Source organism: Rhinatrema bivittatum, chromosome 3, assembly GCF_901001135.1.
Source record: "Rhinatrema bivittatum chromosome 3, aRhiBiv1.1, whole genome shotgun sequence".
Taxonomy (NCBI): Eukaryota; Metazoa; Chordata; class Amphibia; order Gymnophiona; family Rhinatrematidae; genus Rhinatrema; species Rhinatrema bivittatum.
The window spans coordinates 295,754,585-295,768,228 of NC_042617.1; the positions used below are offsets into that span (position 1 = coordinate 295,754,585).

At 41.6% G+C, this 13,644-nt stretch overlaps 1 protein-coding gene and 1 long non-coding RNA gene across 3 annotated transcripts in view; one reads left to right on the plus strand and one right to left on the minus strand.

Annotated features, from left to right (window-relative positions):
• PFKM (phosphofructokinase, muscle) overlaps nucleotides 1–13,644 on the minus strand; it is a 171,063-nt gene that overhangs the window by 116,395 nt on the left and 41,024 nt on the right. For both annotated transcript variants that reach the window (XM_029594992.1, XM_029594993.1), the window contains exons 3-4: nucleotides 1,785–1,858; nucleotides 827–904 (exon numbers count right to left, since the gene is read on the minus strand). In XM_029594992.1, coding sequence (XP_029450852.1) covers nucleotides 827–904; nucleotides 1,785–1,858 — 152 coding nt within the window. The remainder of the gene's footprint in view (nucleotides 1–826; nucleotides 905–1,784; nucleotides 1,859–13,644) is intronic.
• Nucleotides 7,031–13,644, plus strand: part of LOC115087603 — a 129,418-nt gene continuing 122,804 nt past the window's right edge. The window contains exons 1-2 of the long non-coding RNA XR_003855555.1: nucleotides 7,031–7,089; nucleotides 8,205–8,315. This is a non-coding gene — a long non-coding RNA (uncharacterized LOC115087603). The remainder of the gene's footprint in view (nucleotides 7,090–8,204; nucleotides 8,316–13,644) is intronic.

Sequence of the window (13,644 nt, forward strand, 5' to 3'; positions counted from 1 at the left end):
TAAATTCCACATTTACTCTAGTGTAATAGATTTAAAACTAATCTAAGAAAGTTATTTTTCAGTCTAAGCATAATTAAGCTGTGAAATTTGCTGTCAGAATAGTATAGCTGGGTTTAAAAAACAAACAAAACAAAAAAACAAAAAACAGTCTGATAAGATTCTGAAGGACTAATCTATTAACAGCCATTAGCCAGGTAGATTTGGGGATCGCCACCTCTTACTGCCAGGAGCTGGGAGTGAACATGAAATGATCACTCCATTAGGATCTGATGGGTACTTTTTCCAAGCAAACCAGGACTGGCCACTGTTGCAGACCAGATGCTGGGATCAGTGAATCACTGTCTGACCCAGCACAGTATTGCTTCTGTTCACACGTATTTGTAGTTCAGATTGTCCCACTGAATTTCATAAGAAAAAAATCAAAACTACAAATCCATGCAAGCGATGGGGGACAACCACAAGTGGATCAGACTGGTTTACAAGAAGTGAGGTGGCAAGTTTAGTTCTCATCAAAAATGAAAAATGGGAGCGTTGGTAAACACCTGTATTATGGCCCCGCTCCCTCAGATTTGAATCGCTGAGAGCGATCTAAAATAAGTTGACTCACTTTTAGCTGAGCAGCCACAGAGCCTAAATTCCTTCCTGAGATTTGGCAGGGAGGCAGAAAAAAGTTAAGGCAAAAAAATAAATAAAAAAAATTTGAAAACTTTAATTTCTCCTATATCTGAGAACCAGGTTCCAGCTTCAGGAACTTTTCTCCCTCTAGGACATAAATTATCAGCCTTTCAAGGGCAGGTTTGACTAGACGATTTTATTCACAACCTACCAGCTGTAGCATCATTGAGACGCTCTCCCACGTTGCATCCTTAATAAAGTCACCACCATCCACCAGACCTTGATACCCCTGCAATAATATTCAAAGAACAAAAGACAGGAGAATCAAGTTAAAAGCGCTTGCATCTGTTGGGCCTTTACTGTGCACAAAATTTCAGGGCAGCATTTTCATACAGTGGAAACTAGTTTAATCCATCCCCTGCATCAAGGCAATCACTTCATAAAAGATATGATTCTTTTGCTCAGAATTTGGATAATTTTTTTTTACACTTATCAGTATCTTTTTGCCTACCAAAACCTCCTTAAAATGCCATCATGACAGTCCAAAAGAGAGATTTATAAAAGAAAAAAAAAACCCCAAAAAAACCAGGGACTCTGGTCACATCAGCTGCATAATTTTTATTGGAAGGAGATGAAGTGTACATTTTGGGGAAATTAAAAAAAAAAAAAAAAAAAAGGACTTGGATTGAGACCAAGAAATGATAAAAACTTGAAACCAGCATTTTGATATTTCATCAGCAATGACGAATGTGTTTCAGGAGGGAGGTGGCAGGTAAAGAGGATAAGAAACAGTAGATAGAACCAGGGTTTACTTTTTCAGAACCAGCTGATCAAGTCCTGGTTTTACCCCATTCCATGCACAAAAATGTAGTTTGGTCTTCCCAGAGACATACAATACTACAAGTCCCTGCATGCTCTGGGGTATAACTAGGGCAGGATCAGCTTGTCTTGTAAAACTGGAGCCATGTAGTGACGGCAGAGGTGGGGCAGAAGCAGCAGATGGAACAGGTCTTTCAGAAACACTCGCCATTCACAATTACTAAATTCCTATTAGCTTCCAGGATGAAATCAGAGCTTGCCCGTTGATAAAAAGGAAACGTTTGGAAAAGGTAGCAGTATTGTTTGGCAGGGATATGCATGCTGGCCCAGACATTTAATCAGCTACAGACCTCATGAACAAAGTACACTTTGGCACCGGTGTAGATTCCAACTCGCACCACTGCTCGGACAGCTGCATTCATTCCTGTGTCAGAAGCACAGCAACAGCAGTTACACATGGGAAGCAAAAAACTAAAACAGTTAAATGCAGGTCCAAACAATGCACTTAGATGAGATAACTGAAGCAACATCATTGGCTCTAGTGCTCAGAATTTTGACCGGTATACGTTTTTCCGGCTCTGTGGCTTCCTTTTATTTGGGCTAGACCAAAGGCCCACTCTAGCCTGGCATCCTGTATGATGGCCAACTATACTGAGTCTAGAATGGATAACCTGTTTAAAGAGTCAGTGTTTCCTAATGGTTTAGTTTTGGGCATAGGCGAGCAATATGGGTGGAAAAGGGAGAAAAATTTAATGTCCACCAATTTATGCTGTTTACAAAGTAAATTTATTATAAATTTCATAAGTCGTCAATTCAGCAGTCCCCCCGACAGGGGCAGCATTTCAGAAAGCTGAATTGGAAGGGACCAAATCTACAAAGGGAAATATAAAATGAAAATGAAAGAGTGGACTAAGATCAACAAGACAACAAAAGCAGATACAAATGTAGAAGTCCCCTCCTGATGGCGCAGACATTTCCACCTGTGCGCTACCCTTTTCTGCCGCATGACATCAAAATTTATAACATTACAAGGCACCTCTGGGCCCGGTTATATCCTATTCCAGTTTCTCAGAAAGGCCTCAATTTTCCCTTCCACCGGATGCAATCTGTGACGTGCTGGCGTCCTCTGAATAACAGAAAATACAGAACTCAGGGATTCAGTATGTTTAGTAGGGGGTTTCACAGAGGCTTTGTTTATTTTGGTCCTCTGAATAAAACGCCAACCGGTTTCTACCCCAGTTTCACATTCCAGTGGGTTCCCTTCCTTTAGCCACCTCTACATTCACGCATCCTTCTCTACACACAAGCCTCTTCAGTTAAGGTTCCCTCGAGATTGTCTCTCCATGGGTGTCCTCTATGTGGTCCGTTGCCCTTGCTCACTTTCTTTACATTGGCAAAACCATATGAACGGCCGGCATTCGGATCTACGGCCATTTAGCTCATTTACACCACTCACGTGAAAATGCCCCCTGTTCCCCCCACCCCCCTCATTCAATATTGGCTAGAGGCACGACGCGCACCCGAAGATTTGCGTTTCATCATCATAGATAAAGTTTCCCCTTCAACTAGAGGTGGCAATTATTCTCAGACACTCCTTCAGCGGGAAATTTGATGAATATTCACTGTCAATACTTTATCTCCACACGGGTTTAATACAGATATGAACTGGACTGTTTTTCTGACTCTTCCCTGACTTTTTCTGATTTTCCCCCCCCCCAATATTTTTTACTTTTTCTGATCCTTTGATGCTGTCTTGTTCCTCTGTGTTAATCTGATGCCCCTCCAACGTTCACATGATTGACAGGTCCTGTCATACGACTCGTGTTTGGCGCCTTTTTGTACTTCTGTTTAAGCCCCTTTGCAACTTGTTTTTGCTGCCATGCTGTTCCTTATATGTAAATATTAACAATTCTGGTAAGCTGTTTGCCTCTTTGCTTTTGCTGTTTTCTGTAAACTTCCACGCATTCTATTGGTGAGCTCTTATTGCCCCTTTCTGTATTATTTTTACCTGCTCTTTCATCTTGTTGCTCTTAGTCCACTCTTTGATTTGCATTTTGTATTCCCTTTGTAGATTTGGGTCCCTCCTGCTGCAGCTTTCTGAAACACGGCTCGTGTCCGGGGGGGGGGGGGGGGGGGGGGGGACTGCCAACCAGCTCTTTACTGCTGCTGAATCGAATTATTGTGAAACTACAATAAAATTTGGTCTGTGAACAGCATAAAATTGGTGGTCAATATATTTTGCTCCCTTACTTCTTAGTTTGACAAAAATGAAGCTTGTTTATAATTCAGGGTATGCTGGGTACAATCCCGAACTCTCAAATTAGGGGCGGTTCTCATTAGGCAGGGTGAGGCAGTTGCCTCAGGATGGCAAACGTTTGGAGTGGGAACAAGTGCCCCCCTCTCCAAAAAAAAAATAACACACCACCTCTGCAATAACCATCTCATTTCCCAGCCAGAGACGATGTGAGTTGACATGGGTTAATAAAGTGCCAGTGGTGTTCCTATATCATGCTAGCGGTAAAAAATAAAATAAAATAAAGTTCTGTTCAGGCACAGCCACCCAGTTTGACGATATGCTGGTGAGGTTATTACCCCTTACTGGCAGTAGAAGACCCCCCTCACCAGGGAAAGAACAACCTAGAGTGGCGTGGTAAGAGAAGTAAGAGAAGGAAAAAGGGAGGGGTACGGAAGGAGGACTCTGAGAGGGAAGAGAAGAGGTTTATGGGTTAGTAAAAGTGAAGAGAAGGAAGAGGGGCGGGAAGGAGATATGAGTGACAGGTGGGGGAAACTGAAGGCAGGGTCAGGCCCAATGCTACCAGGTACGCAAATCATGCAACTGCACAGGTTGAGACTCCTGGGGAGCAGTGGCAATGGTGAAAGGGGCCCAGCAGGATTGCCGCAGCTGAAGAACAACTTTGGTAGCAGTGCCACCAGGGCTTGCCAATCTAGCCAGCAACAAAAGAAAGGAAGGTAGGGGAAAGGCTTTGGCATGATTGAGCGAGTCAGCATGCGTGTGTGCGCAAGACAGGAGAAAGTTTATGCGCCACCCTCCCTTCGCCATAAATTCATGAACAATCTCAGGGTAACTGGAAACCAAACGTTCCCAAGTAAGGAGAGTGGGGAACTTTTTTCTTATTAGTTGTATTTCTTTGATTTATGTTTTGCCTTTTGGGCACTTCGAAGCGGATTACATTCAAGTACTGTAGATGTTATTTGATGTGTCTGCTGTTTTGTAATATTTTACTAATGTCTGGGAAATTTTTAAAATTTTTGTGTGTTTTAAATTATTTGATGTCATTCTATTAATCAACTGTGTGGAAATATTTATTCTTTTACAATTGCTTTATATTTCTTGATTTTGTTTGTTTTATAAGGAAAGGTGATGTTATTTTTCCATTGTTGCACTTGAATACAGGGTCTGGCTCGATATAGTTTCTAGTTCAGTTTTTATCTGCACTTTGCTCTTTATACTTTATGGTCTCTTTATTCTGCATTTAGTGAGGGTCTGTCTGTGATCTGCATATGTGACAGATGCAGTATTCTGCTAGTGTGTAGTTTTTGTATTAGGAACTAGAGCAGCCTGGCTTGTTCTGTTTTCCTAATGGGAACTGCATTGGTGTTTTAGGGTCTGGTATATGATTTTCACTGTTGCCGTTTCATAGGTAGGGTTGTTACTTTCTGAGTGCTGGCAGTTAGTGCTGTTTTGGTATATTGTAATTGTAATTCAATTTATTAATGGCTTTCTTAGGGCCAAGCCCACAACCAACACACTTTATAATAAGCCTAATACCATGTGGATTCCAAATGTCTTTTGCTTTTTTGCAGTGTTTTCTGACTGGCACCACAGTAAATATGCATGCGGTTACAAGTGATATTTTTACCTCAGACTGTACTTTGAATATCTTTTCATGTAGTTTTTTGTTTTTTTTTTTATAAATGCATAATTTTTAATTGTATGTGGGGAGGGCCATAGTGGGAGGGTGAAGCCCAGCGTGGCACAAGGCTTTTAGATAATGTAGGCAAACTTTACACTCTTGCACCAACCCAGATTGGAAAAACAATAAAAATTAAAACATTAGAAAAACTAAACAAAACAGGAGGAGGAAGGGGTAGCACAGGGCAGCAAAAAAAGCACTAGCATTTGCCTAGGTGCATGAGAAGGAAGGGAAGGAAAGAGGAAGGGGTTAGGGAATGTGGGATGCAAGTGAGGAGGAAAGTGGTAAAATGAGAAAAGAGGGGGAATAGGGAGGGAAGAGACTTTATGGGAGGGGGATGTACGAGTGAGAGAGAGAGTGCACCTTACACAAGCCTCACCTTTATTCCCACTTCTTGGGGGCAGATGCTGAGGAAGGGTGGGAGGCAGTAAGAAGAGCAGCAGGATTGTCAGCTCCCTAGAATTATCACTAGTACTCTATCACTCCTCTGGGAACAGTGATCTCTGCCTCCCTCACCTTCCCCAGCATTTCAAAACATCAAAAGGATCAGACACCATGGGTCCACTCAGCAAAGAATGCCAAGAGGGACCTCTCAATGATTAGACCTTTGCCATGCCTGGGGGGAGGTGGGGGGGGGGGGGGCAGGCACTCTCAACCCTCATTTCAAATTTACTGCTACTGGTCTTCTTCATACTCTTTGGTAAGACGCAAGTACAGGAGAACAGTAAATCTGAGAATTTGAGATTGTACCCAGCGTATTCCAGCTTAAGAGTGAGGGTCATTTTTATCATGGTAAGCCCATGATTTGGGATGGGTGCGGACCACACATTTTTATGAGCTTGAGCTCTTGCATATTGGAAATTATTATTTCAGAGTTACCATTTCATTTGCTTTGTAAAACATATTAAAAGCGAGAAGACTTCTATATCCTCAAGTGTGGCAACAACTACATATTAGGATAAACTATTGCTGTCCCTGGGCTTATCGGCGTTACACTTGCCAATTCCAATAGAACAGTCTCAAAGTGTTTAGCACTTTTTGGTATACTTTCATAAAAAAAAAAATTTAGCCCAGGGCTTCTCAAACTGTAGGTTGGGACCCCAAATGGGGTAAAAAAAACCAAAAAAACAAACAAAAAAAAACCCTTCAGCTGGAGTCACAAGTGTCTCAAAGGGCAGTGCTCTTCAGGTACCGGCAGCAGCATTGGTAGCAGAAGGCAGCGTGGGGGCCTATGAACCAGCACACGCTCACAGGTCCTGCGGCGGCTCTGCCCTTTCACAAGTTCCTTTAGTAATAAGAAGTCTTGCATGAGGAGAGATTGGGACTGCTGCAGGGGCTTGTGAACTTGCACTGGCTCGTAGGCTCTGTGCCGGTCTTCATCACTAATTCCGCTGCTGCCTGCAGATCACCGGTGGGCAGAGGGTGCTCAGGCCAATGAAGTGGCCACACTGAACCTACCCAAGAGAAGACTGTTGCCTCTATCATCAGCCTGCCCTCGCTTCCCATCAAGTTGTTAACCAGCTTTGGCCCAGGGCCCAAAGAGAAAAAAATGTTGCCGCTGACTCTGGCCAAGGGGGATGTTTGAAGGAGGAGCTATTTGAAAGGAAGGATCAGATGCAGGACAGGTTTGAGGGTTGGATCAGCTGGAGAGGGGTAATGACAGAACATCGACTGGGAGATGGAAGAAAAAGGATCGGAGGGAAAGACAGAAGGCTGGAATGTAAGAGGGGAATGGGGTGAAAGGATCGATTGGGGGTTATAAAAATGACTTGGAGCTGAGAGAGAATCAGCTAGAAGAATGTGAGAGGGACTGGAGATGGTGAGATAGGAACATGGGGTTGTAAGGGGGGGGGGGGGGGGGGAAATCAACTGGAGTGCAGGGATCAGTGAGAGTGAAGTGATTGTTGGAGGGGGGGACTACAGCCCCACTAATTTGTTTTGGTTATCCTTTTGAGGATCATGTGAATTTTCAAGTGCTAAAATGGGGTCACATTGGCAAAAAGGTTTGGAAGCCCTGGTTTAGCCATTCATTATTGGATGCCCAAAATTAACCCATTTGAAGACAATGACCTGTGAGACAGGATATTCTCCCTCTTAGACTCTGGTATAGTTGGCCATCAGATAAGTAAGATGCCGGGCTAGAATGGACCTTTGATCTGACCCAGTTTGTTATCTTTCCTTAAGTTCTTGTGATCCAAATAAAAGGAAGTCAGACTGTAAGGAGTCAGGCGTTTAGAGGAAGTGCATTAGAAAAAGGGCATGTGTAGTATGGCCCCCCATCTCCCACCAGACCCTCACCTAGTAGTCATAGGGTTGGAAGATGTACTTAACTCAGTGGTGATGTCCCCAACAGTTACGTTTTAAAATACCATTTGTCTAATCCCTTTTTTGTACCAGATTTATATATAATCTGCCTCCACAATATCTTGTAGCAATAAGCTCCACAAAATAGCAGTGTGCTGTCATTTTAAACACATGAAGTAGACATTTGTTGAATTGTTCCATGTCATTTTCCATTCAAAAACAAAATGACATGTTTTAGTCATTTTAGCACACACAGGATTCTTTTAGTATGCACTACAATGACAAAAAAAAAATAAATCTACAAGGCAAATAGTAAACAAAAAACAAACATTTTCTCCATGCATTCCCTACAATGTATTACCTCACTGCATTAAGTTTAATCCTGTCATTTGATAGTTTCCTCTCATTCCAGATATTGTCTTTTATCCTAAATGTGTTGTATATATATTTTATATTGTAAAAATATGCATCTTTTGCTGCAGATACTCCACATACTTAAGAAAAAAAAAGGGTCTTGTCTCTATTTTACAGGTCAATGTGACATCTGGTAGTGATGGTGGCAGTAGGGTTTCCATTGATGATCAGCATAGCAACAGCTCCAGATTTACTTAGATTCACGATCATGCAAGCAGTTGCCAGAAAGTAAGTTTCTAAACACATCCTTTGAAGTGAACTAAAATTCAGACCACAAGAGAGGTACATTTTAATAACTCTGCTTTAACTGCTAAGTGAATTTTTATTCTGTGGCTGCTGCTTTAAAGTTAGTTAATCTTGTATAATCAAGATCTGGTGTTTTAACAGTCAGTTGGGAATAATGTAAACTTATAAATGATCAAGCTGTACAATGCTCTGCACTGCACACTCAAGAATGCCTAGTGCTCCTTTAGGAATTTATTTTGCAGATTTCTATCCTGTGAGTTTGAAAAAGCTTGCTCTGGAGGGTAACAGACAAATAATATATTGAACGTAAAAGCATACATCTACACCATATTCCCAAGTCATAAAAGTAAAACTACATGACACTATAGATCATAGAGCCACTATAGCTAGTGGCAAAATCACTGAAAAAAAAAAAAAAAGTTATATGTGAAACCCAGAACCCTGTGTTAGATTGTCTTGCTGAGAAAAATAAGCTGTGGTTAAATCTAGTTAAAATGGAGATTATCTTAACTAAAGGATGTGAATTCATTTGAAATGAAATGGGAAAATTGCTACAATTTTCTATTTCTTTTTTTTTACATAGAAACTTGATGGCAGAAAAAGACCGTATAGTCTAGTCTAGCCTGCCCATCCACACAACTGTTCAATTCTGCAATCCCTACTACTCCCTCAGACATCCCCTGTGCTTGTCCCATGCTTTCTTGAATTCAGATACTGTTTGCCTCCACCACCTCAGCGGGAGGCTGTTCTATGCATTCACCACCCTCTCGGAAAATGTATTTATTTATTTATTAGCTTTTAATATACTGACATTCATAGGGCATATCACGCCGGTTTACAAAAAACGGAAGCAGGCAGAAATTACAAAGAACAGGGAGGGGATAGGGGGAGCAGGAAAGAATAAGGCTGAGGGACGCAGGGCAAGAAAGCGTGAAAACCCCACCTCAGCCGAAGGGTCCACCTCCAAAGCAAGACTAGTTCCAGGGGTTTTTTGTTTTTTTTTAAGATTGGAAAACAATCAAGTGTTGATTACAATATTCCCTAAGCAAGGTAAAGATTTACTAATACCTGGGAATTATTCATTTGGATATTAAGATCCTGGCATCTAGACAGTGTGATCCTACTGAACTTGCTGTGTACAGATCAGGTGGGATTTCTAAAAAGGTAGACATGGTGGGGCTGATTTTCTGAGGATTTACGTGCATGGGGGGGGGGGGGGGTTATGCATGCCGGGCCTATTTTATAAAGGCCCGGCGACACGCCTAAGTCCCAGGGCTTTACAAAAGGGGCGGGCTGGGGCGGGGCCAGAGGCCTCCGGCACAGTGGCCATTTGCTGCTGTGTTGGAAGCTCGCATGCTGGCAGGTTGCCGGCAGGCACAAAAGGTAAGTTAAAAGTATTGGGGGGGGGGGGGGGGGGGTTAGGATAGGGCTAGGGGCGGGAAGGTTACTTTAGGGGGAAGCCCGCGAGCTTCGGCGCGCGCATGTTGCACAATTGTGCACCCCCTTGCGCGCACCGAACCCCCGATTTTATAACATACGTGCACGTGTTATAAAGTTGGGCGTACATTTGAAAATCTACCCTGGTATGAGCAATGCTCATAAATTGATTCAAGCTCTTTGGGATAAGCAGAATTCCAACAGGGAAGGTATAATAAATTAGTCTGGATGCTGAAAAAGCATTTGATAAAGTACAATGGAAATATTTTTTATTTTGGAAAGATAGTATTCCACATTTTTTTGCAATGGCTTTATTTTAGTACATGAAGATCCCCAGGTGAAGTTTATTAGTAATGGCCAGGTCTCATCTCCATTCAGTTTAGAGGGTAGCACTCAACAAGGATGCCCTCTCTTTCCACTGCTCTATGTTTTGGCTGTTGAGCCTTTGGCTGAGATCTCACCTGGGTATACAAGGTTTGCAATTGAGTCGTTTGGAACAACAACAAAAAAAAAGTGTTTATTTTCTACTGACGACATGTTGCTTATAGCTAATCCTGCTTCTTCTTTGGGGATTATAGTATAACTTTTGAACGCTTTGGAATTTTGAAGGATTGGCTATTAATTACACTAAGTGGGAAGCACCTTCTTTGGCTACAGCTACGCAATGGGAGTGGCAGGATGAATTTCCCTTTAAATGGACCTCTTCCTATCTCAAGAATTAAACGGTTGCTATTTTCTTCTCATATTTAAAGTTCATTTATATAAATCCCATTTTGGATTATTTTTATCAGCAATTGTAGGTCTGGTTAGGGCTTCCCCTATCCTTGTTTAGTAAAAATGGTTTTGTTTCCCAATCTTTTATATAGTCTTCAGATGCTTCCGTGTTGGCTGATACAGGACGATATTATTCATTTGAAATCCTAAGATCATAAGACTTGCCATAACGGGTCAGACTGAAAAAGGTCCATCGAGCCCAGTATCCAACAGTGGCCAAGCCAGGTCACAAGTACCTGGCAGGATCCCAAGGGGTAGATAATATTCCAAGCTGCTTATCCCAAGAATAAGCAATGGATTTCTGCAACTCCACCTTAATAATGGTTAATGGAATTTTCCTCCAGGAATTTGTCCAAACCTTTTTTTAAAATGCAGCTTTCACCACATCCTCTGGCAACAGATTTCAGAGCTTAATTAAGTATTTTTTTACTCATTTTCTCTTATTAGTTTTAAATACATTACCTAGTAACTTCATTGTGTCGACCCTGGTCTTTGTACTTTTTAAAAAGTAAACAATTAACATTTACTTGTTCCATTCCACTCATTTTATAGATCTCTATCATATCTCCCCTCAGCTGTCTCTTCTCCAAGCTGAAGAGTCCTAACCTCTTTAGCCTTTCCTTATGACGGGCCGATGCAGTAAAGTGCGCTCAGGTAGAGCGCACTGTTAGCCCCCGGATGGATGTGTGTTTTCGACACGCTATATTTACCCCTTATACAGTAAGGGGTACTAGCATGTGGAAAACGCGCAGCCAACCCCCCCCCCCCCCCCCCCAAAACTAATAGTGCCCGCAACATGCAAATGCATGTTGATGGGCCTATTGGTTATTCCCAAATGATACAGAAAGTAAAAATGTGCAGCTAAGCTGGCACCGGGAAAGTGTACAGAAAAAAAACAAACTGATTTTCTCTACACCCTCCAACTTAGTATCATAGCGATATAAAGTCAGAGGCCCCAAAAGTAAAAAAAAATAAAATTAAAATTTGCTTGCGGCCCACGGGTTGGAAGACAGATGCTCAATTTTGCCGGCGTCTGTTTTCCGAACCCGTGGCTGTCAGCGGGTTCGAGAACAGACGCGGGTAAAATTGAGCATCAGCTGTCAAACCCACTGACAGCCGCCGCTTCTGTCAAAAAAGGAGGTGCTAGGGACGCGCTAGTGTCCCTAGCGCCCCCTTTTCCACGGGCCCTCATTAGCATATTTTTCTTACTGAATCGTGCACCCAGGAGAGTGGGCGCTCGCCAGCTCTCCCGCGGGTTTTTCTGTATCGGCCCGTAAGTGAATTGTTGCATCCTGTATCATTTTGGTCGCCCTTCTCTGTACTTTTTATTTTTAGTTCTGCTATCTTTCTTGATACGTGGTGACCAGAACTGAACACAATATTCAAGATGCGATTGCATAATGGAGCTATACGGAGGCATTATGTTCTCTGTTTTATTCTCCATTCTTTTCCTAATAATTCCTGGCATTCTACTTGCTTTCTTGGCTGCTGCTGCACACTGAGCAGAAAATGTCAACTTATTTTCAATGACGACATCTAGATCGTTTTCCTGAGTGGTGACTAATGTGGTACCTTGCATTTTGTATCTATAATTTGGATAACTCTTTCCCAAATGCACCACTTTTCATTTGTCTATATTAAATTTCATTTGCCATTTGCATGGCCAGTCTCCCAATATCATCTTGCAATTTCTCACAATCCTCTTGTGATTTAGCAACTTTGAATAATTTTGTGTCATTTGCAAATTTAAATCACTTCACTTGTTCACATTTCCAGGTCGTTTTTTTTTTTTTTTATATATATTTATAAAGCAGTGATCCCAGAACAGATCCCTGGGAACTCCACTATTCACCTTTTTCTATTGGAAAAACTTACTATTTAGCCCTACTCTATTTTCTTTCATTTAACCAGTTGGCAGTCCACAATAGGACACTGCCCCCTTTCCCAGGTCTTCTAATTTCCTAAGATGTCTCTATTGAGCGATTTTGTCAAATGTTTTCTGGAAACCAGATACACTATATCAACTGGCTCGCCTTTATCCATATGTTTATTTACACCCTCAAAACATGTAGCAAATTAGTGAGGCAAGACTTGCCTTGACTAAATCCATTTTGGCTTTATCCCATTAAACTATACTTATGTAAATGTTCAACAATTTTGTTCTTTATGATCAGTTCTTAAAATGGTAGAAACTCAGACGTCAGACTCACTGGTCTATAGTTTCCTGGATCAACCCTTGATCCCTTTCTAATAATTGGCATTACACTGGCAACCCTCCAGTCTTCAAATACTATAGATAATACTGATAGTTTACAAATTTCCAATAGCAGGAAATTCTTCGTGTCTAGTTTTCTTTGGAAAAAGAAATCCCGGTGTATTGGTTATACTTCAGTGATGGGGGATAATTCTGTGGGTGGACTAGCACTACCAGATTTTAGATTTTATAATGTGGCAAGCCAACTTAGTTTTGGTTGGGAATGGTTAACAGGAGAACTTAAATCTTGTATTAAAAATTTGGTACCATTGATGTTACAACCATCAATGGTACCAAATTTGGGATGCAATGCATGTTCCAGATCAACAATTGCCTACTACTTTAAAAAAACTTAGCCATTGTTAATTCCAGTGAAACATGCATGGAATATCTGTGCACTAGGTGGGGCGTTTCTTGGCAGATTTCAGGAGTTCTCTTTTTGGATAACCCTAGTTTTTCTTCTGTAAGGTATAATAGTATATTTCATCAATAGCAAAAACAAGGGATTACAAGGATAGCTGATCTTTACTGTATGGCTTTGGAAACACTAATTTCTCTCTAACTGATCAAAAGAATATAATCATCCCAATCATTTATGTTCATTTACAAATTAGGCATTAACAGGTGAATTTTAAAACTAGCGCGCGGGTGGGTGTATGCTGGCTCGCGCAAAAGGACACGGCCATTTTATAACACACGTGCATATATGTCCGCATGTTATAAAATAGGCTGAATGTGCGTACAATTTTATAATAGGCGCGTGCATGCACGTGCAAATGCCGCCTCTAACACACAAGTGAGGGAATTTTATAAGAGGTGCACATCTATGCCAGTACCAGTTTTCCC